General features: G+C 50.1%; 1 protein-coding gene and 1 long non-coding RNA gene across 10 annotated transcripts; one reads left to right on the forward strand and one right to left on the reverse strand.

Moving 5' to 3' along the window:
- Positions 1-440: 440 nt before the first annotated feature.
- Lmbr1l (limb development membrane protein 1-like) lies at positions 441-15,681 on the reverse strand. Of its 9 annotated transcripts, none has more exons than NM_001395729.1 (17): positions 15,475-15,681; positions 12,508-12,592; positions 11,234-11,267; positions 10,123-10,262; positions 9,879-9,982; positions 9,206-9,332; positions 7,092-7,160; positions 6,897-6,961; positions 6,473-6,545; positions 6,306-6,389; positions 6,150-6,226; positions 5,505-5,582; positions 5,159-5,232; positions 3,634-3,724; positions 3,343-3,409; positions 2,094-2,255; positions 441-1,027 (listed from the first exon to the last, which is right to left on the reverse strand). In NM_001395729.1, exons 1-17 carry the CDS (start codon positions 15,544-15,546, stop codon positions 960-962), a joined length of 1,470 nt encoding a protein of 489 aa, NP_001382658.1. In that variant the 5' UTR covers positions 15,547-15,681; the 3' UTR covers positions 441-959. The 9 variants fall into 9 exon arrangements, with proteins under 9 accessions (NP_001382658.1, XP_087412938.1, XP_087412945.1 ...); XM_087556812.1 differs by having other exon boundaries at positions 2,094-2,267; XM_087556819.1 differs by lacking the exon at positions 12,508-12,592.
- On the forward strand, positions 15,279-20,866 carry LOC148004977 (uncharacterized). The gene is made up of 2 exons (XR_015626007.1): positions 15,279-15,684; positions 19,868-20,866. It is a non-coding gene; the product is annotated as an uncharacterized LOC148004977 (long non-coding RNA).
- Positions 20,867-21,932: the final 1,066 nt, after the last annotated feature.

Consider the following 21,932-nt stretch of genomic DNA (forward strand, 5'->3'; position numbering starts at 1 on the left):
GAGCAGATCAGGGCTGCAGGTGGACAGGGAAGCCATCTTAGATGTGTACACACGCCCTTCTACCCCAACTCCCAAGGTACAGCAACAGAGCCCCAAGTAGAGGGGAGAGTCTAGGAGACTAGACAACTCTTTTGGGGTGTGTGTGTGTGTGTTGTGTGTGTGTGTCTGTGTTTTATTGAACTTAAGGGCTCACCATGTAACCTTGGCTGGCCTGAAACTTGCAATGTAGACCAGGCTAGTCTCAAAAACATCATCCACTTTCTGTCTGCCTCTGCTTCCTGCGCACTGCAGTAACTGTGGGGGCCACTACTGCCAGTGGAGAGAGCCCACTTCAAGTAAAGCTGTGGGAAGAAGGGCAGCCCTCTGCAGATCCCACACAGGTAGGCCCACAGAGGGGAAGGAACAGATGGGACAGAATAAAGAGAGAGAAAGACAGGCTCTTTACAAAAGAACGAAGAAAACCCTGGGATCAACTTTATTGCTCATGGGTGCAGCCTCCTCCCCGCACCCTTGGTCTCTCCAGTGGTCCACGCCCTCCCTCCACAGGACAGCACAGTGCTTCGGCTCTCCTGGGCCAGAGGCAAGGAAGACAACCTGTGTCCAGAACCCACCCCTGCCCAGCCCCCCGACTCCCACCCACCCTATTGCACGTCAAATCATGTAAACATGGCTTCAGGCATGGCCTGGAGCAGGATTGAGGCAGATAGATGTGTAAACGTATCTGGGACCAGGAACTAAAGCAAGCCCCGAGCTCCAACACTCAGGCCACAGCTACATCTGGAAAGGCAGGAGGCCGGGCCAGGTCCCAAACTCTGGCTCAGATTAAGCAACAGTGCAGATGGTCCGTCCCCTCTGTCACCCACCCTCTCAGATTCCAGGTCCTGAGGTCCAGCCACTTAGGGCTCTCCTCCAGGCCTAGGCAGTGCCTAGTTTTCTCCTTCTCAACCCCCAGCTGGAGGTCATTGATGCTGCTTCTTCCTAGAACCTCGGGGGAAACCAGAGACAGGCAGCGGCAGTCTGTCCAGCCCTGGAAGAGACGTAGGAAGTAAGAAGAGGACACAGGTCAGCTCCTTATGGGGAGGTGACAGGATAGAACAATGGGTGGGTGAGATGGGTAAGGCATAAACAGGTAGCACATCCTCTTCCCTGCTGGGCCACCCCTGCTCCACTCCTTACCAAAGGCTGGGCCACCCCTGCTCCACTCCTTACAAAGGCTGGGCCACCCCTGCTCCACTCCTTACAAAGGCTGGGCCACCCGTGCTCCACTCCTTACAAAGGCTGGGCCACCCGTGCTCCACTCCTTACCAAAGGCTGGGCCACCCGTGCTCCACTCCTTACCAAAGGCTGGGCCACCCCTGCTCCACTCCTTACCAAAGGCTGGGCCACCCGTGCTCCACTCCTTACAAAGGCTGGGCCACCCGTGCTCCACTCCTTACCAAAGGCTGGGCCACCCCTGCTCCACTCCTTACAAAGGCTGGGCCACCCGTGCTCCACTCCTTTTTTTTTTTTTTTTTTTTCCCGGAGCTGGGGACCGAACCCAGGGCCACCCGTGCTCCACTCCTTACCAAAGACTGGGTCACCCCTGCTCCACTCCTTACCAAAGGCTGGGCCACCCCTGCTCCACTCCTTACCAAAGGCTGGGCCACCCCTGCTCCACTCCTTACCAAAGGCTGGGCCACCCCTGCTCCACTCCTTACCAAAGGCTGGGCCACCCCTGCTCCACACTCCTTACCAAAGGCTGGGCCAACCCTGCTCCACACTCCTTACAAAGGCTGGGCCAACCCTGCTCCACTCCTTACAAAGGCTGGGCCACCCGTGCTCCACTCCTTACCAAAGGCTGGGCCACCCCTGCTCCACTCCTTACAAAGGCTGGGCCACCCCTGCTCCACTCCTTACAAAGGCTGGGCCACCCCTGCTCCACTCCTTACCAAAGGCTGGGCCATCCCTGCTCCACACTCCTTACAAAGGCTGGGCCACCCCTGCTCCACTCCTTACAAAGGCTGGGCCACCCCTGCTCCACTCCTTACCAAAGGCTGGGCCACCCCTGCTCCACTCCTTACCAAAGGCTGGGCCACCCCTGCTCCACTCCTTACCAAAGGCTCGGATCAGCTCTGCCCTCACAGCTGCAGTGAAGGTCTTCACCAGACAGAGTGTGGTGAGACCAGCAAAGGCTGCATTGTAGAGGAACACGATGTAGAAATTGCCTAGCCAGTTGAAGCGTCCAAAGTCACCCAGCAGGTCAAAGCGTGTCAGCCCTGAAGCAGAGTCTGCAATCAGAAGTGGGAATCCCCCAAGCCCTCTCCTCAAAGGAGCCCAACTTTCTGCTGCCTCCTAGTGGCCACGACCAAACATCACACCTGCAAGCTAGCACCTGCCATGCATGCCTTACAAGCCCACGCCAAGGCCAGATCAGGACTCCTGAACACATCAGGAGCTCAGGTCACAGCTGTTCCTCCTCCCAGACACTTGTATCTTTTCCTTCAGCGGGGCTGCCTCTAGCCTCAGGCATCTCTAGGCTCCCAGGAGTATAAGTGGTTCCTGACTAGGAAGCTAGAGTTGGCCACTAGGTTTCCACTAGTGCACAGCAGAGTGCACAGGCATCGCACTGCTTCCTATCCCAGTTCCACTTCTAGACAGCTGAATGACACGGGCAAGTTCCTGACATGCTCTAGACCTGTCTCTCAATGTAAACCGAGAAAACAATGGGCGATGACAATGAAGGCCTATGCATCATGCAAGCCTGTGACAGGGGCTATTAACTGCCCACCTCTGAGACAGTCTCCTACCTAGACTATGTAGCTGAGGGTGACCAACAACTTGTCATTCTTTTGCTGCCAGCTTCCCAGGACTGTAAGTGCAAGCCACTGTGCCTAGCTCCTTCTAAACCCCATCACACTCTCAAGTCATAGGCCTGAACCCCATTTAAATATGCATCCACTGGGGATACTTAGTGGGCCAGTAAGCCCAACCTCCTCCAAATCCCCATGGCATTCACGAGAAATCACGTGTTGAACATTCCTAATCCAAGTTACAAAATTGGACCAAGAGACGGATCACGGTAGATGGCTGCTGCCCAGCGGTGACCTGAGTTCAATTCCCCACATGGTACAAGACAAGACCAACTCCTGCAAGTTTTCCTCTGATACACTTCCCACCCACACATAAAATAATGTAATCTTAAAAACTAAAAGGTTATTAAAGAGGGAGTTCCCAGCACTATGGAGGCTCAGACAGGATGATAAGTAAGACCTGGGCCGTTTTCTTTCGTTACAGGGTTTCCCTATGTAGCTGAGCCTGAAACCCCTACTAAGCACAGATTGCCACCTCCTCTTCACTACTCACCAAGGGTTCGAGAAAAGACAGGAAGTGCTGAGCTGAGGACCAGGAGACAGACACAGTTCCCAATTATCTGGATGAGAGCAGAGAAGAGGAAAAGGTAGCAAGGTCGGTCAGCACTGCTGGGTGCAGTGGTCCTGCCTTTAATCCCAGTGTTTGGAAGGCAGAGACAGGAGGATCTCTAAGAGTTCTTTACAGTCAGGGCTGTTAGAGAGGAGCTCTGTCTGGAGTGGGGGACCCACCCAAATGTAGAAAAGCTGCCAGCACCCAGTACATCTGCCTCCCCTGGCTAGCTACCTGTGTCATAGATGTGTCATGCCATCTAGGTCTCAGGCTTCCGAAGAGTGGAGAGCTGTAGAAGCCCACTACCGAGGACACCATCAGATAACTGCCACCAGGTTAGGGAAGAACTTGCCAGCTTCTAAGAAGTACTGACTGCCTCTCTCAGACCTTTTCAAGATCAAGGCTTTCTGTATGGTGTACACATGTGTACGCAGAGGCCACAGGTCAAGGCTGGGTGTCTTCTATCATTCTCCATATTACCTACTATTATGTCGTGTGCCTGTGTACATGCACGCTACTGCACACACACACACACACACACACACACACACACACACACACACACGCGCGTGCACACACAGCTTCAGGGGTCAGTTCTCTCACACCACTCTGAGTTCCCAGGGATGGGACTCAGGCTGTCAGGCTTCTTCCATAGCAGACACTTTTACCCACTGAACCAACTGTCTTTTTTTTTTTTTTTTTCTTTTTTTTCGGAGCTGGGGACTGAACCCAGGGCCTTGAGCTTGCTAGGCAAGTGCTCTACCACTGAGCTAAATTCCCAACCCCCAACCGTCTTTTTAAAACAATACTTCCGGGGTTGGGGATTTAGCTCAGTGGTAGAGTGCTTGCCTAGGAAGCGCAAGGCCCTGGGTTTGATCCCCAGCTCCGGGAAAAAAAAAAAAAACAAAAAAAAAAAAAACAATACTTCCTAGGGCTGGAGAGATGGCTCAGCAGTTAGAGCACTAGCTGCTCTCCCAGAGATCCTGAGTTCAAATCCCAGCTCAAAACTGTAACTTCAGCTTCAGGGGTTCCAACACACATACAGGCAAGACACCAATGCACATAACAGTGAGTTATTTAAGAAGATATAAATCGGGGCTGGAGAGATGGCTCAGCGGTTAAGAGCACTGACTGCTCTTCCAGAGGTCCTGAGTTCAATTCCCAGCAACCACATGGTGGCTCACAACCATCTGTAATGGAATCTGATGCCCTCTTCTGGTGTGTCTGAAGACAGCTACAGTGTACTCATATATACATTAAATAAATAAATCTTTAAAAAAAAAAGGTATAAATCTAGTTGTGGGCATGAATGTAATGCCTGCAAAGGTCAGGATAGTCGGGTCCTAGAGCTGGAGTTACAGATAGCAGTGAGCCACTTGACCTGGGTGCTGTGAAATGAACCCAAGCTCTCCGGAGAGAGCATCAGGCACTTCGAATGGCTGAGTCTTCCCTCGGTTCGCTGGACCATCCTACCAGCCCCTGCCTTACTATGTTTTGAGAGAGAGAGTATTTCAATCCTGAAGTTTGGCTAGAAGGACTCTTGAAAAAGCCACTAGGATCTGTCTGTCTGTACGTAACCGACTGAGTTATCTCCCCAGTCCTCAAGACCAAGTATTTCCTTCTCTCTGAACCCAAGTTAGATGACGACTTATGCCCTCCCTGGCACTCCCCCCGTCCCCCAGTGCTCCCCAGGGGTCTACGAAGAGTTCCAGGAGGCAGGTTTAGTAGGCAGAGGGCACAGGAATTTCCAGAAGGATACAAGATCAGCACGACCTGGATGATGGCACCAAAGGACCCCAGTTTGGAGAAGGAGACCTGGCCCAGGGCAGCATCCTGTGGGGTGGGGTGGCATTAGTAAGGGACATCCACAACCGGGAACACCAGGGCCACCCAGCCTCTCCTCTGTCCTGATTCTGCCTCTTTCTCTCTCCAACCTCCCCCTTTAAGCTGTAGTACAAACTGGAGGATCTTTAACGACGTAGATCATTCTGGCCTGGAACCCGGGGCAACCTACCAGCTTCAGGTAGGATAATAGCAGGAGACACTATCCAGCCTCCCCACCCTTTCAGAATTATGTCAGAGTTAGAGAGCCCGAGAGCCCTTACCTGCATGCCCCGCGGCATGGCAGCCTCGTCAATGAGCAGCTCCAGGATGTGGACAGCCACAATGAGCACAGACAGGCCCTGTGTGCAGCAAGGTCACCAGCTCCCATCACCCCTGCCCTGCCTGCCCCACAAGCATGAGCTCTCTAACTTGGCATTTTCAGTTTGCTTGCCTCCCTCCGGCTGCTGCCAGCATTGCAGCCCCCTCTGAGGATGCTACTCTAGGAGCTGCTTGCAATGGTCCACTGTGGAAGCCTGACTACAAAGAACACGCACCTATAGGGATGGGGAGGGGTCACTATGCTGAGTACTTGCTCAGAGTGCAAAGTCTGGGTCACTCTCCAGCACACCCCCTCCCCTACATGTGAGATGATCTAGGAAAAGGTACCTTTTCCTCTTAGATTATTCCTGAAGCCCTGATTTACTCTCGCTCCAAGGAAATCTGTATACCTTCCCAGTGACTGTGCAGTTTGGAACAAGTCAGTTTTATTTCCTTGCCCACAAAGTGGGCTTAGCACAGGGCGGCATATAAAATTGGCCCTCTCAGTGGCTACTTCTCTGACTGATGACCATCATGTCAACATGCATCTCTGTCCTCCCCATGGATACATCCACTTACTCCCTCCCCACCAGGGCTGGCAAACCCACCGTCAGCACCAGCAAGCACAGCATGGCCAGAGGGTAGCCCAGGTTCCGCTGCCAGGCTGACGCCTTCCGCCGCTTTTCTGTGCAGGGGTGGGAGGTTGTTAGTAAGTACTTGGAACAAGGAACTACTCCCCTTGGGTAAACTACCAGGCCACGTACCCAGGAGGACCCTCTGCGCCTGCAGAGCCAGGACCTGTCTATGCAGCAGCTCCATGTCCAGCGGCAGCCAGCAGGATGTGGGATCTAGGGCAGAGGACAAACTTCCCTCCAGTGCTCAGGCTTGCCAAGGCCAGGCCACCACCCAAGCAAGCGGGATTTAGACTCACTGCAGATTCTTCGAGTCAGAGCTGCCTCCTCAAAGGCTGAGCAGTTCAGCTGTTCTTCCAGGTCTTCCAGTAGCTGAGGGCAGCGGACAGGAAGGGGCTGTCAGAGGTTCCCTGATCCCAGCAGTTCTCCCACACTCTCAGTGCTCCCTCTAACTCCTCTGCACCACCCTGTGTCCAGCATTTTTGGTTCTTTTTTTTTTTTTTTTTTTTTTTCAGCTGGGGACCGAACCCAAGTGTGTCCAGCATTTTTGTCCTATCCCTTCCAATTCCTCGTGTTCTGACCAGCTCCTGATGATTGGGGGGCGGGGGCATAGAAGCCAAGCAAGGGTGTGGTCTTCTGCAAGTTGTGCACACCACCACTGCAGGTCCACTTCATGGTTCGGCCTCAGATGTAGGCACACAAGAGGCAAGGAGCACTACATACCCGGGGCTTGACCAGCAACTTCCCAGTGACGGAGAACATGCGGGCGAGACCTAGTGGAGTGCACACTGGACGCACAAGAGCTGGTCAGTCAGACGTCAGACCTTTCATTCCCTCCCCAACCCTCCTCCAACCCTTCTCCTTCCACCTGACTGCAGCCCAGGATGCCCTCTTTCTCTCCCAGATTCCAACACTCACCCAGAAGCAGCAGGACTCCGAGGAAGGAGATACAGGAGTAGAGATAGGGGAGGTAGTACTCCCAGAAGTCTAGGGACAACGAAAGGCATGTCAGCTTGTCTTGCTCACATCTGAGTACCTTGAGGTGACAGGGCTCAGGGTCTAGACAAGGACACATGTCAGACACCTATAGTCAAGCAGCACGTGTGGGGACAACTGGCCCAGGGTTAGAGACGGAGCAGTGGGTAAACCAAGGATCCTCATTTATAGAAAAGGACAGCTGCCACCTGATCCAGGGGATGGGCTAAGTGCAGCCAGACCCTCTCCTTCATCAAGCAAGGCAGATAGTAAGATGAAATTCTCAATTCTAAGACGGGAGGCCAGGTATGCTGGCATATACCTGTGATCCCAGGAGAACCAGGACGGTGAGGTGGAAAGATTTCAAGGGCAGCCTGGGCCTTACAGTGGACTGCCATCTATCTACTATTTAAAACAGGCCTCACTGGTAGCTCCCTGGCTAGCCTGGAACTCAGAGATCCGCTTCCTGAATGCTGGGATTAAAATTGTATGCTACCATACCTAGCTGATTATCTACCTTTTAGATCCAAGGGGTATCTCTATATGTTGGATGTGTACAGTGTCAGTTTGGACCTTTAGCCTACACAAGTGGTGACAGACTTTTCCACTTGAAGAGGCTACAGAGGATTAAATGCACATGGCTAACTGAAGAGCCAGTATTTTTGTCTTTGTCTTTACAGATACGCGAACCACATACGTGCCTGGTGCAGTGGATCAAGCCCCTGGAACTGGAGTTACATACAGCTGTGAGGTGCCACCTGAGTGCAGGAAACTGAACCCAGGTCCCCTAAAGCAGCAGCCACCACTCTCAACTGCTGAGTCATCTCTTCAGCCCCCTTCCCTTTGTTTTTGAGACAGCATCTTTCTCTATAGCCCTGGACGGCCTCAAACTCACTATACGAACCTACGAACTCATGGCAGTTACCCTGACTTAGTCTCCTGAGCTCGGATTACAAGATACGTTCTAAAGAGTCAGTCTTAAGAGGAGGTATGATGAGGGGAGAGGGTGGCTCAGTGGTGAAGATGGCTGGCTGCTCTTCAGAGGACCCAGGTTCAGCAGCACCCTCAAGCCAGCTCACAACCATCTCTAACTGCAGTCCCAGAGGATCCAATGACCTCTTCTGTTTTCTGTTGGCACTGCATAGATGTGGTTCACAGACAGACGGACGGACGGACGGACGGACGGACACACACACACACACACACACACACACACACACACACACACAAAAGTTAGGGGCTGGAGAGATGGCTCAGCAGTTGAGAGCACCCAACTACTCTTCCAGAGATCCTGAGTTCAATTCCCAGCAACCACATGGTGGCTCACAACCATCTGTAAAGAGATCCGATGCCCTCTTCTGGTGTGTCTGAAGACAGCAACAATGTACTTATATAGAATAAATAAATAAATCTTTAAAAAAAAAAGTAAGTCTTTAAAAAAGAGGAAAAAACCAGAGCTCTGTTTTGGTTTAGATATAAAATGGTCTTGCAAAACTTGAATGTTTGGGGTGGGGGATTTAGCTCAGTGGTAGAACGCTTGTCTAGCAAACGCAAGGCCCTGGGTTCGGTCCCCAGCTCCGAAAAAAAGAAAAAGGGAAAAAACAAAAAAAAAACAAAGAACTTTAATGTTTGACCAGGAAGTGGTGTCACATACTTTTAATCCCAATAGTCAAGAGGCAAAAGCAGAGGGATCTCTGAGTTTGAGGCCAGCCTGGCCTACAAAGTAAGTTCCAGGACTTCCAGGGCTACACAGAGAAATCCTGCCTCTCATAAAGCAAACAACCAAACGAAAACCCACAGCTTGACTGTTAAAGGTTTGGTCAGCACTGCAACGTGCAGAGCCGTGCTTTGGGGTGACCAGAGCTGGAGCACTGGCCACTCGTGGCCTCATGAGCTGGAGCACTGGCCACTCGTGGCCTCGTGAGCCTGGCGGCACTCGAGGTTCCTCCCGCTTCATCACAGCCCCGGACCAGAGCTGCATGAACACAGCCTGGAACCTCTGAAGCCGTGTGAGCCAAGACTTTCTTTAAATCAGTGACAGGCAGTTTAATTCTCACCATAGAGTGACTCCCTGCTGGCCTTGTCATTGTCTACAATGGCTGATGCCACCCACACCATGCCCAGCACAAGCAGAGTGAGGAGTATCAACATCACCACTGTCTCGTAGACCCGGCCCAGGACACCCTACAATAGGAAGAAATGGGTAAAGCAGAGGGGTACATCAGGAAGGAAGGAGACACCAGAGCTATGCTGGGCTTGGGGACCCAGGATTCAGCAGATAGGGGTGCTTCTCTCTCTTCACTTGTAAACCCATCCCCAGACACCTTCAGTTCACCCTCTGTTCAGAGGACATGATCCCATGTCTGCAGCATGAGAGCTCTCTGCTCTCTCAAGTCTGGGTTAGTCTGCCCAATGCAAGGATCAGCAGGGAAGCAGAAGGCAGTGGAACAAGCCCGAATTCCTACGCTTCCTCTCACCTTTGGCACAATGGCTTCCAGGAGCAGCTACAACAGTAAGATATTAACTCTCCTGCTGAGAGATCTCTGTCTCAACTTTAACTCTCAATGGTTCTACAAAGGACGGCCCACACTGACTTCCATGTTACTACAGCCTGGACTCCTTGTTCCAGCCCTTAACTCCGACTGAAGGCTACGAACTATCTGCTGATGCCAGTTGCCTGGAACAGAGTTCTGCCTCCAGCTCGGGTTGACCAACACTTCCCTCACTCACCTTTCTGGAGCCAGCAAAGCCTTCAGACTCTGTGAAGAAATATGCAAAGGGCATAAGGAAGACGAGGGACAGATTGGAGAACAGGAAAACGAGGTTCCAAAGACCTAGAGCCAAGAAGGAAAAGCAGAGCTGGTCACTGAGGGGCCGATCAACAGGTGGGGGACATGATCCATGAGCCCGAGGCTGCCGTGTCTCCTAATTCCCTGCCCTACTCCCTAGCCCACGCTCTGGTCCAGCCACATACCATGGATGAGGGAGCCATTGAGCCACTGGATGTAGTAGTTGCGTGGCAGTGAGAGTAGCACCTCATTGCTGATGATGGAGAAGGGCAAGAGTAAGACAGCGCCCAGGGCGACTGCCAGGGTAAAAGTGCACAGCTCCAGCCTGAAAGGGGAAGAGGGCCTGTCAGCCCAGCACTCACTGTCCCTGCTGACCTAGAAGTCATTTCTTTCCTGAGGGCACCCAGGCTTTTAGAACCAGCTGTAGCCATGGGAAGGAGTTATCCATCTGGGCTTTGCCTACTGCCATTCCAGGTTGGTCCTCACCTACAGGGCAGCCTTGGCACACAAGATGGGCACAGCTCAGGCATTCATGGGTACCTTGTTACCCGCCACATGTCACTTGTCTGGGCTATCCCAGGACTGTGATCCTCCCCATACATCCTACAGAGCTCCATGGTAATGCTAACAAAGCAAGGGGTGGCCCCTCTTCTCCACTGAGGGATCCAGGTTCTGAGCTCACCTCGTTGGATAAGAGCTCAGCCACTCCATATGGTATGTGTGCCCTTTAAGAAGGCATTAGCGCACAGGATAAAGGCCGGCTAAAACCCAACCTCACAGATACTGCCTGTGCCAAGGGCTGCACCAGCTGGAAACGAATTCACGAAAGGAGACCAATGGTGTCTAGCAGGGAGGGCACCTCCTCACTCCTCTGCAGGTGCTGTTACTGACCAGGCAGTGCCTATAACAAAGTCCCTTCTAAGACCAGTTTTGCCCTCAGGGTGTCCTCAGGGTTGTGGGACTGATCTTCGCCAAACCCTGTCCTGTTTCCATTCGCTTGTCTCCCCTTCCATTCCCACCCACATTGACAGTTGGGAGGTGAAGCCAAGCTGAAGCCATTTCCTGATGACTCAGGCCCTAGGTGACATCCTGATGGTGAAGCTCCTAGAAGCTCCTGGCCTAACTAGGGAGACAGGAAGAGCAGCTTTTCTGGGCATCCCTGGGATGAGGTTAAGCCGGAAAATGGCAGAAACAGGGTGGAAGTAGAGACTCCCTCTATTGGACGCCTCTAGGGGACTCTAGATCCTAGCTCCTAAGTCACTGGAGTATGTCAGGCCTGAGGGTAGCGACACTCACGCAATCTTGTTAACTGTGGCGTCTTCATCATCCACTGCAAGAGACAAACAGGAAGGGGAGCAGCAAGACATCAGAGGGCAGCTCTGGGACCAAAGGTATTATAACATGTCCCCTGCCCCTCCTCCGAAGCCAGTGCTCAACGAGAGGCTCTGGCAGATCTTACACTGCAGACCTCACAACCTGTTCTCTGAACAAGGTAGCAGTGTAATGATCAGGGGTCCTGGATCATCACACAGAACACAGACCCCAAATTCCTGCTCCTCTCCCTCCTCCCCACCGTCACTGTCAAAACAGGTTCCTCCTTATATGGGCTCAGGCAGAATAAACAGATTGAATCTGTGAGGTTGTTCCAAGAAGGGCTGGGTGAGGCGAAATAAATGCTTGGGGGAAAAGGGGGATTCCCAGAGAGAGGTCCCCAAGGGAAGGGTACTAATGGAGACAGCTTGGCTGGAAGTCTGAGCAGGTTTGACTCTGAAACTGTGTTTTCTGTCTCCATCACAGATGTACGGGACGAAAAGCCACAGTCTGAGAATATTTAGGCTCTACACAGAGAAAGACTACCATTACCAAACCTTGGGAAGCGTTGGGTCCCAGTAGGAGAGTGCTAGAAATGAGCCAACATTTTGGAGGAAGAAACAGGATTGGAGAGGCTAAATGGGTGCCCGGTGGTAGTGGTACATGCCTTTAATCACAGAATTTGGGGAGCGGAGGCAGATGAATCTCTGTGAGCTCAAGGCCAGCCTGGTCTACAGACTGAGTTCCAGGAAGACTCGACTACACAGAGGGAAAAAAGGGAAAACCTACTCGGACAGGAAGGAGGCAGCACACACCAGGAGACCAGGATTTGGGAGGCAGAGACAGGAATTCAAGGTCATCCTTAGCTACATAAAGGGCTTGAGGCCAGCCAGGGGTACATGAAATGTTGTCAGTAAAATAAAACCAAGAGAGCAGTACCTGATTTTGAAAAATCCACAATAAAACATTAGTTTGCTCTCTAATTTAAAAACACAGACAAAAAAACTAAGGAACAAAGAATAAGAAGAGAAAGAAATAAGAGCCATGTAGGCACGTTAGCCTGAAGCTTGGAGATGTCCTACCGAGGCCGCCTACCTACCAGCCCCTGGCTCTGTAGTCAACAACAGGGGCTGAAGAAGCGGAGGTTGCATAGTGGCCCAGCAGTCACCTGTCCTTTCCCAGCAGGCACTGCACACTCCCCTCTGAGGCCAGCCCCATGGCAACCAGGACTCTGGCTGAGAATAGGGAAGTCAGAGTACCTGTGGTGAACTCAGCAGGCTTCTTGAAGCGGGTCAGGAAGATGTGGCAGAGGATGTAGAGTGTTGCAAACAGAAGTATTGAGATCTGTGGCAAAAAGCAATCTGGAATGAGAAGTTCTATATCCGATAGCACACTCCTCAGCCTTGAGGGCCTTCGTGGGGTTCTACAGGTATCACCAGTACCTTCCTTCCCTCTAGTTAAGCCACAGGGGGAGGAGGGGAGGGAGGGCTTAAGGACCAAACAAAGGTCATCCCTGGGAAAACAATGCCAAACCAGCCCTGGTACTGAGCTTCAAGCACACTTTGAGGGTAACAGAGAAATTGTAGAAATAACACATATGCACGTACACACATACCCCACAGCCTAAATCAAGCCTTAGAAGGAAAGAGACTGACTGACTTTGAGAACATTCTGGGAAAGTAACAGGCTTGAGGAAAAGATGTCTATGCTGTCTTGGCATGTGCTCTTTCCCAACTGCAGTTGCTATCATGAGAAAGTAGGCTCCAGGCACTACTACGTAAGAATCACATCTGTAGGGTAAATCAGAACTTCTACTTCAAACTAGAGCCCATCCATTCAGCTCAGGAGGCGGCTTTGGTCAGGCCCATCGTTTCCAGAGCTGGTAATCTGTCACTTTAAAAGTAGACAATTCAGGGTTGGGGATTTAGCTCAGTGGTAGAGCGCTTGCCTAGCAAGCGCAAGGCCCTGGGTTCGGTCCCCAGCTCCAAAAAAAAGAAAAAGTAGACAATTCAGGCTGGAGAGATGGCTCAATGGTTAAGACCACCGACTGCTCTCCCAGAGGTCCTGAGTTCAAATTCCATCCCAGCAACCACACAGTGGCTCACAACCAGTAATGAGGTCTGATGCTCCCTTCTGGTGTGTCTGAAGACAGCACCAGTATATGCATATACGTAAAATAAAGAAATTTTAAAAATTAGTCAATTCTGAGGCCCTACCGCAAGTAATTTCTGAGTAAAGTCTGGGCCTTGAGTGGTCAGACCTCCAAAGGACAGGACAGAACTTGGAGAGATAATTAGTACTAAGCACTACATCTCTATACTACGCCATGGTTGGAGGGGGAAAAAAGAAAAACACAAAAGAGATAAGCACAGACAAGGTCCATCTCGTGTGTCTTCTAGTCTCCAAGATAAAGTGACCCCAGAGGAAATCTGTAAAGTGACAAGGAGGAGACCAAGAAAGTCCTGCGTGTAGTATAAAGTGGTACCTTTTGCCTTAGGGAATCCCCGTATACGGAGCCACTAAGCTGAATTTTTACAGCAGACTGTTCTGCCCCTTTCCATCTTCAACTTGTGTAATAGCCAAGAAGGTAGTCTGTCTGTCTGTGTCTGTCTGTCTATCTGTCTGTCTGTCTGTCTGTCTGTCTCTCTCTCTGGTTTTTCAAGATAGGGTTTCCTTGTTAGCCCTGGCTGTCTTGGAACTTCTGTATATCAGGCTGGCTTCGAACTCAGAGATCCACGTGCCTGTGCCTCCTGAGTGCTGGAACTGAAGGCACGCACCACCACCTCCTACCTAGGCTGTTCTCTAGTTTCAAGATGGGAGCCACATGTAGGAGGCACTAGAAAGTTTCACCTGCCCTTGGCTGGAGCTGATGTCCTAAGCTAATGGCTTAGGAGGCAGAAACATGCATGGAGCAGTTTCTGAGGGCTCATTCCTCCCAGGTTGTCAATATCTTATAAGGTCTGGATGTGTGTCCATGATATGCCCAATCCCCAATGTGTACCTCTCCCAAGGAACACATAAGGGACACCACTGGATTCTTAACCTTGGAGCCACACACTCATTGATAAAGGCAGACCTAGGTATATCCTGTTTCTCTCTACCCTTTCCTCAAAGCATGCCAAGGGGTAGCCTAAAACTCAGCCTGAGAAAAATGAAGGATGACTTCATCTGGGCAAGAGCCATTCCTCTAAACCCTTCTCTTCTCATTTAGTATGTGCAGAGCGCTGTGAAAGAAATAGCAGACAGATTATTCAAAGCAGGACCAAGGAAAATATATTTCCCTAAGTCCCACTGGGTGCTCCCACCCTAGAGTAATATGCTGCTGTGTGGAAGGTTCAGCTGCAATTCTAGGTTATGCTGAGGGAGTGACAAACACAGGCTAGAAGCGCTCAGGATCAAAACACACACACACACACACACACACACACACACGTGTGTGTGTGTGTGTGTGTGTGTGTGTGTGTGCGAGAACTCCTCGAATGGCTGGAAAGCTGGAAACCCAGCCTTCCAGAGAGTCAAACAAATTATCCGGAAGTGGTGCGGGGCGTGTGTCATTGTATTGGCTTGTGTTTGGCATGCTGCACGCCAGAGGCCCGGGATTCAATCACAGAAGGAATGAAAACAACCACTACTAAAGGGGTGAGAAAACAGGCGGGGAAACCTCGGTGTTCCTCCATCTCCACTTCTTTTTTTTTTTTTAATTTCTTTTTTCCATCTCCACTTCTTGCAACCCATCTCGGACAGGATTACTTTCTTCCTTAGTGGGAAGACCCGACTCTTCCCTCGCCCCTCGCGCCACCACCGCACTTCCCTAGCTAACTGCTCAATGTGACCGGGTCTCCCTTCATTCCAACATCAGCCATAGTTGCCTTTCATCTACTTTTAAGGGGAACAAGCACACCACTAGTCCCGAAGCAAATCCAAGCAAATCCATCCTTTTCGAGAGATCAGACGCCCCACACCAGAGGACCCACCGCCAGGAACGCCCACGGGGGTGGAGTAGAAGGGGCGGGGGGAGGGGCGAGCGGCCGAGGAACGGAAACCCGGCGGCTTTGTTTACAGCTCAGGGACCCAGCCGATCCGACCTAGGAGGTCACCATCCCGGCCCGGGCGCTCGCAGGGGTCGAGGTGCTCCGGAGGCCCGGCAGCAAGACTTCCCGTCTCTACCGCCGCCCGCGCCCCTCCCACATCGGCCCGGCCCCTTCCCGCCCAGGTCCCGGACTCACGATGCACTCGCGGACCCTATCGTGGAACAGCTGCTCTCGCACGGATAGCACTTCGTAGTCAGCTGCTTCCATACTCTGCTCAGCATGACTGGGGCGGGGGTGTCTCCGGGCCCGGGGAGGACGAGCGGGGATGAGGCCGCCGCCGCCCCCCGCCAAGCACCCGGACCCAGCCTAGGAGCTGCGCCTCGCTGCCCGTGACGGAAACTCAAGGTAATCTGGGGCTCAGATTCTGCCGTCGGACGCCCCGCCCTTAAAGGGGCAGGCCGCAGCCCGCCTAGTCTTAAAGGGCTCGGGTCCCCCTCGGTTCCCTCCCCTTTAAGGTGGGGCCACTCACAATCAGATTTCAACGCAAGTACCCGCCGCCCGGCTTCGCGGAAGCGCCAGGCTTGGTGCCCACTGACGACACAACGCCTGGGCGGGTTTCTTCAGAAGAACGGAGCTTATTGGCTCCTGGGAGACTGTCGGTCATCGCTACGGGAGTGTTGATAGGACATTCTGTGGAAGGAGGCGGGATGTTTTGGGCTTGCCTTAGAAGCTGTTGGAAATCCGCGCTTGAGATGTGAGGGTTCCAGGATAAGTACCCGCCAGGATTTTGGTTTAAAAGAATAAGGTTGGGATCAGGCCAACCCCTCGAGATGTAAGCCCCACGGGGCTTTCAGAAAGAACGGCTGCCTGTGACCCAAGGGCCCAGAGGGTTTTCTAGAAGTCTATTTGTTCCCCTTCCACTCCAAACAGCTTTCGCGCAATCATTTTTGTGGAAGGCCTAGGGTATTAGAGAACAAATAGTTAAAACAAACAACAAAACCAAAAAACGAATAGGATACTTTTAAAAAGGTCATGAAACTTTTGTTTTGTTGAGACAGGTCTTGCTATGCAAGCCAGGCTAGCCTTGAATTCTCAGCGATCTTCCTTAGCTTCCTAGTTGATTGCTAAGTGACAGGCATGTGCTACCAGGCCCAGGCTATCCTGAAACTGTGAGGAAATGTCACAGGGAATATTGGTGAGTGGACTGAATAAAACATTAACTCCCAAACATTAACTAACTACCTGCTATGTGCCTTTTTTTTTAAAATAGCCTTTATCTAATTTTAACATCATAACAATTTGAGACTAGAAAATAGAGGTTGGCCGGGTCGCTACTTGAGACTTAGAAACCAGCTGGGCTCGGTAGCACAAGTCATTTATTTTAGCACTAGGAAGGCAGAAGCAGGTGGATCCATACATTCAAGGCCAGACTGGTTTACATATGTTTTATGCCAAGCAGGGTAACATGGTGGGAACTTGTCTCAAAAAGCAAAAAATACATCCTTGTGTAGACATATATGTTTACATAGTTGGCCCTCTGCATTGTTGGGTTCAACTAATCTCAAAACCAAAACGAAAACAAGAAACCATTTGTGAAGGTAGCTATAGAGATGACTCAGTTGGTAAAGGGCTACCCTGCAGGGAGGAGGGAGCTAAGTTCCATTCCTAATACCCACAATTGGTGAAGCCAGCTCTGGGGCTGGACTGGGGAGGTTCTGACAAGAGGATCCCTAGGGCTTACTGACTAGCCAGAGAACCCCATGCATGTAGCCCCAAATCCTAGTGAGAGACCAAGTCTAAAAATCCATCTGGGATACAAAGAGAGACCCTGTCTCTAAAAAACGACAGAAAATACATTTTGGGGCTGGGAATGTAACTCAGTGGTAAAGAACTTAGCATGTACAAGACCTTGAATTTGATCCCTAACACCTTGAAAAAAAGTCTGGGGAACAAAATTATGTCTGTACTGAACATACGCAGATTTCGTGTTCTTGCCGTTATTTCCTAAGCCATTTATATAGCGTTTACACTGTATTAAGGGTTATAGGTGCTCTAGGGTTGATTCTAAATGTTCTGGGGGACATGCATACATTATACGCAAATTCTATGTTGTTGGGTGTTTTTTGTTTTTTGTTTTTTTTTTTTTTTTTTTTTTTTTTTTGGTTCTTTTTTTTCGGAGCTGGGGACCGAACCCAGGGCCTTGCGCTTCCTAGGTAAGCGCTCTACCACTGAGCTAAATCCCCAGCCCCGGTGTTTTTGTTTTTAAGACAAGGCCCTCTCTACATAGCCCTTCCTGGCTTTCTTAAAATTCAATATTTGGAGAAGGCTGGCCTCAAATTCAGAGATCCTTCTGCCTCTTCTCCCCACTCTACACCACTGTTTTAAGTTTTACACTTGGGCTGGAGAGATGGCTCAGTGGTTAAGAGCACTGACTGCTCTTCCAGAGGTCATGAGTTCAATTCCCAGCAACCACATGGTGGCTCACAACCATCTGTAATGAGATCTGGTGCCTTCTTCTGGCCTGCAGTCACATATGCAGGCAGAATGCTGTACATAAAAGAAAATAAATAAATCTTTAAGTTTTACACTTATACATGTGTTTCTCTCTGTGTGTGTGCACACACATGAGAGCAAGTTCATGCCAAGGTACATGTGTAGAGGTCACAGGACAATTTTGGGGAGTTAATTTTCTCCTTACACATACTGTGGGTCCCAGCAACTGAACTGAGGTTATCAGGCTTGGCCAGCAAAGTGCTTTTAAAGCCACCAGAGTCCTCAGATACTTATTTCTACTATGAGAAGCACTGTGCTCTAATGACAGTATTGAAATGCAAATCAGGTTGGGAGAAGGAGTGTTGGTTCAGGCCTGTAATTCCAAAGCTGTGGCAGAAGGGTGTAGGTTGGCCAGCTCGAGTTAGTGAGTTCCAGTCCAACTGGGACTACCTATCAAGACCTTGTTGCAAAAATAAAAATAGACATGGTCTCAACAAACAAGAGCAAAGATAACTGAAAGACTTAAGAGTCAAACCAGAGCATTTCATTCCTATTAACTTAACTGGCATGCTTAAGATTCAGGCCCATGAGATGCCAGGTGTTAGGCGTGGTGAGTAGACAGACATGAAGGGTCTAGCTCCTCCCTTAGAGAACTCAGAACTTGTAGGAATGATAAACAGTGAGAAGGAGGGCGTGGTAGTTCAGTAGGCAGAGTGTTGCCAAGCATGCACAAAACCCAGGGTTTGCTCCCCAACAATGCATAAACGAGTCTGGCAGTGTCCATCTGTAATCTCAGCACTTGAGTACAGAGTCAAGGTCACCCTTGCCTATATGGCAAGTTCAAAGCCAGCCAGAGATACATGAAACACTGTCTTTAAAACTTAAAAAGTGCAGTGTGGTGAAAGACACTTTTAATTCCCAGCACTTGGGAGGCAGGTAGATGGCTGAGTTTGAGTCCAGCCTGGTCGATAGAGTGAGTTCCAGCACAAGGGGTCACACAGAAAAACCCTGTCTTGAAGATCCAAAATATAAACTCATAAACATGTCTGTAGACAAAAAAGACCACTCAGGGGCTTGGAGGGATGGCTCAGCGGTTAAGAGCACTGACTGCTCTTCCAGAGGTCCTGAGTTCAATTCCTAGCAACCACATGGTGGCTCACAACCATCTGTAATGGGATCCAATACCCTCTTCTGGTGTATCTGAAGACAGCAATGTTGTATTCATATAAATAAAATAAATTAAAAAAAAAAAGACCACTCAGTAGGGGGCTGGCGAGATGGCTCAGTGGTTAAAAGTACTTAGGGCTCCTGAGGAGGAAAGAAGTCAAGTTTCCAGCACCCAGAGCAGGTGTAACTCCAGTTCTAGAGAGATCCAATAGTCCTGACCCCTTGAGGCATTTACCCATACAAACCAACACATTGTGGTGTTTTGAATGAGAATGAGCATAGGCTCATTATATTTAAATACTTAGTATCCCAGTGGTGGAACTGTTTGGGAAGGATTAAGAGGTGTGGCCTTGCTGGAGGAGGCATATTACTGGAAGCAGGCTTTGAGATTTCAAAGCCCATGCCTTTCCCTCACTATCTGCTTCCTGCTTGTGGATCAAATGTAAGCTCTCAGCTACTGCTCCAGAGCCATGGCTGCCTGCCTGACCCACACTCCTTGCAGACTCAACCTCTGAACTCTAGGCTCCCAATAACCTCTTTGTTCTATAAGTTGCTTTGGTCATAGTACCTCATCACTACAACTTAAAACTCACTAAGATGTAAATTGGTACCAGGAAGTGGGTTACTACTGTGACAGGCCTGACGGTGCTGGTTTTTGGGGGACTGTGGAAGACTTCTGGAATTTGCAATAGGAAATTTAATGAATGCTGTAATTGGGGCTTAACATAGTACTGAGAGCAGTGTCGACTATGGAGACCCACCTCCAAAGGTTTCAGAAGGAACAATATTAACAACTGAACTAGAGATCATTCTTGTCCTAAGATTCTGCCTGGGACTAAACTGAAGAGTTTGGCTGGCAGAGGTGATTTCAGACGGCCTCATGTTGACCTTGTTTAGTCATCAGTTATTAGTGACCCCTCTTCTGCAGGTCTACTGTGAGAGAGCATGTGGGGCAGAAAGAAACAAAAGGTACAGATGAGGCAACAAAGAACATCGGGAAATGTAAGGTTGGAGCCAAAGCTTGTGCTGAAGGACAAGACAGACCTGAAGCAGAAGACAGCAAAGGGAGCAGTGTCCTCAGACCAAGACCTCCACTCAGCTAATTCTGCAACTTGTGAAAAGAAAAGCTGACCCAACAAAGGAAAGTAACCAATCAAATCTCCTGAAAGAATAATTCAAGGAAGGGGCCAGCTTCCAAACAGCCAGCCTAAAGTGGCAACCTCAGCCACATAGTTACTTCTTTCTTCCCTTCCCTCTTCTTTTCTCCTCCCCCGCCCCTCCTTGTTTTTTTAAGACAGGGTTTCTCTGTGTAGCCCTGGCTGTCCTGAAAATCACTCAGTAGACCATGCTGGCCTCAAGCTCAGCGAGACCTGCTCACTTCTGCACTGCCCATCTTGCACTGCTGCCACTGCCACCACCACCCAGATGGTTCTTTGTTTAGAGTCTTGAAGGACACAGGAGTGAAGGGGTTGTAGCATCTTCCCCCACAATAAAGGAAAGAGAGCCACTGTGGCCAGGTATGTGACAGGGAGCCCTGTGTAGAGGTCAGAATAGGCCATCTTAGGAAGCTGTGAAAGTGAAGCCTCGATTGCAGTGGAGACCCCAAAATGTTGGAGGTGCCAGAGCTGTGGTATATCTGCCAAGGAATGCGTCAGACAGGCAGTGGAACCAGGCCAAGCGGAAAAAAATGTGTTGTAATCAGCAAAGCTGGAAGAGCGAAGCCATGTGAGTCCTTGGACTTAAGACACAGAATTACAGGAGCTAGAGTTTGCCCTGCTGCTTTCTGTCCGGTATTTCCTTACTTTATCCCATTACTCTCCTTTGGAATGATAATGTATATTCTATCCTGTCATATGTTAGAAGTATGCATTTTGCTTCTGTTTTTTATTTACAGGAGGTTATAATTAAAGGATTGCTGTGAGTCTCAGACTTTAGTCTTTTTTTTTTTTTTTTCTTTTTTTGGAGCTGGGGACTGAACCCAGGGCCTTGCGCTTGCTAGGCAAGCGCCCTACCACTGAGCTAAATCCCCAACCCCCAGACTTTAGTCTTTTAAACTATGTTGAAACTGTCACCCACTGTGGAGACTTGTGAGGTTGGACTGGGCTAGGGATTATTCTTGTGATTTTTTTTGGGGGGGGCTATTTTGATATTTTGTGTTACACAGTGGAACTGATTGGGAAGGACTAGGAGGTGTGGCCTTGTTGGGGGAAGCATGTCACTGTGGTAAGCTTGGAGGTTTCAGAAGCCCAAGCCAGCTATGTTTCTGGCTCCAGCTTGTGGATCAGATGTGAGCTCTCAGCTACTGCTCCAGAGCCACGCCCTCCTGCTGCTGTGCCCCCCACCATGGTGCTCGTGGACTCTCGCCCTCTGGAGCTGTGAGCCCCAAACTAAAGCTTTCTTTTATAAGTTGCCTTGGTCACAGTTTTTTTTTTTTTTTTTTTTTTTTTTTGTCACAGCAATAGAACAGTAACTGAGACATTCGTATACATAATTTAAAATATTAAAAATAGGGGGTTGGGGATTTAGCTCAGTGGTAGAGCGCTTGCCTAGGAAGCGCAAGGCCCTGGGTTCAGTCCCCAGCTCCGAAAAAAAAAAAAAAAAAAAAAAGAACGAAAAAATATTAAAAATAAAGTAATTTTTAAAAATAAAAGTAGGTCAGGTGTGATGGCACATGCCTTTAATCCCAGCACTCTTGAGACAAGGCAATCAAATCTCTGTGAGTGTGAGGCCAGCCTGGTCTACATAGGACATCCAGGGCCATAGACGCTGTCTCAGTTAATTGATTAATTAGTTAATTAATTTTAAAGAGAGGCGGCTCAGAGCTTAAGAGCATGCACTGCTTTTGCAAAGGACCTGAGCTAGATTCTTATCACCCATGCTGCACGGTTCATAGCTACCTGTAACTTCAGCTCTAGGGAGAATCTGTGTCCATACACATGCACACACACACACACACACACACACACACACACACACACACTTATACTCTCACG

This window comes from Rattus norvegicus, chromosome 7, assembly GCF_021556685.1.
Source record: "Rattus norvegicus strain SHRSP/BbbUtx chromosome 7, alternate assembly SHRSP_T2T, whole genome shotgun sequence".
In the NCBI taxonomy this organism is placed as follows: domain Eukaryota; kingdom Metazoa; phylum Chordata; class Mammalia; order Rodentia; family Muridae; genus Rattus; species Rattus norvegicus.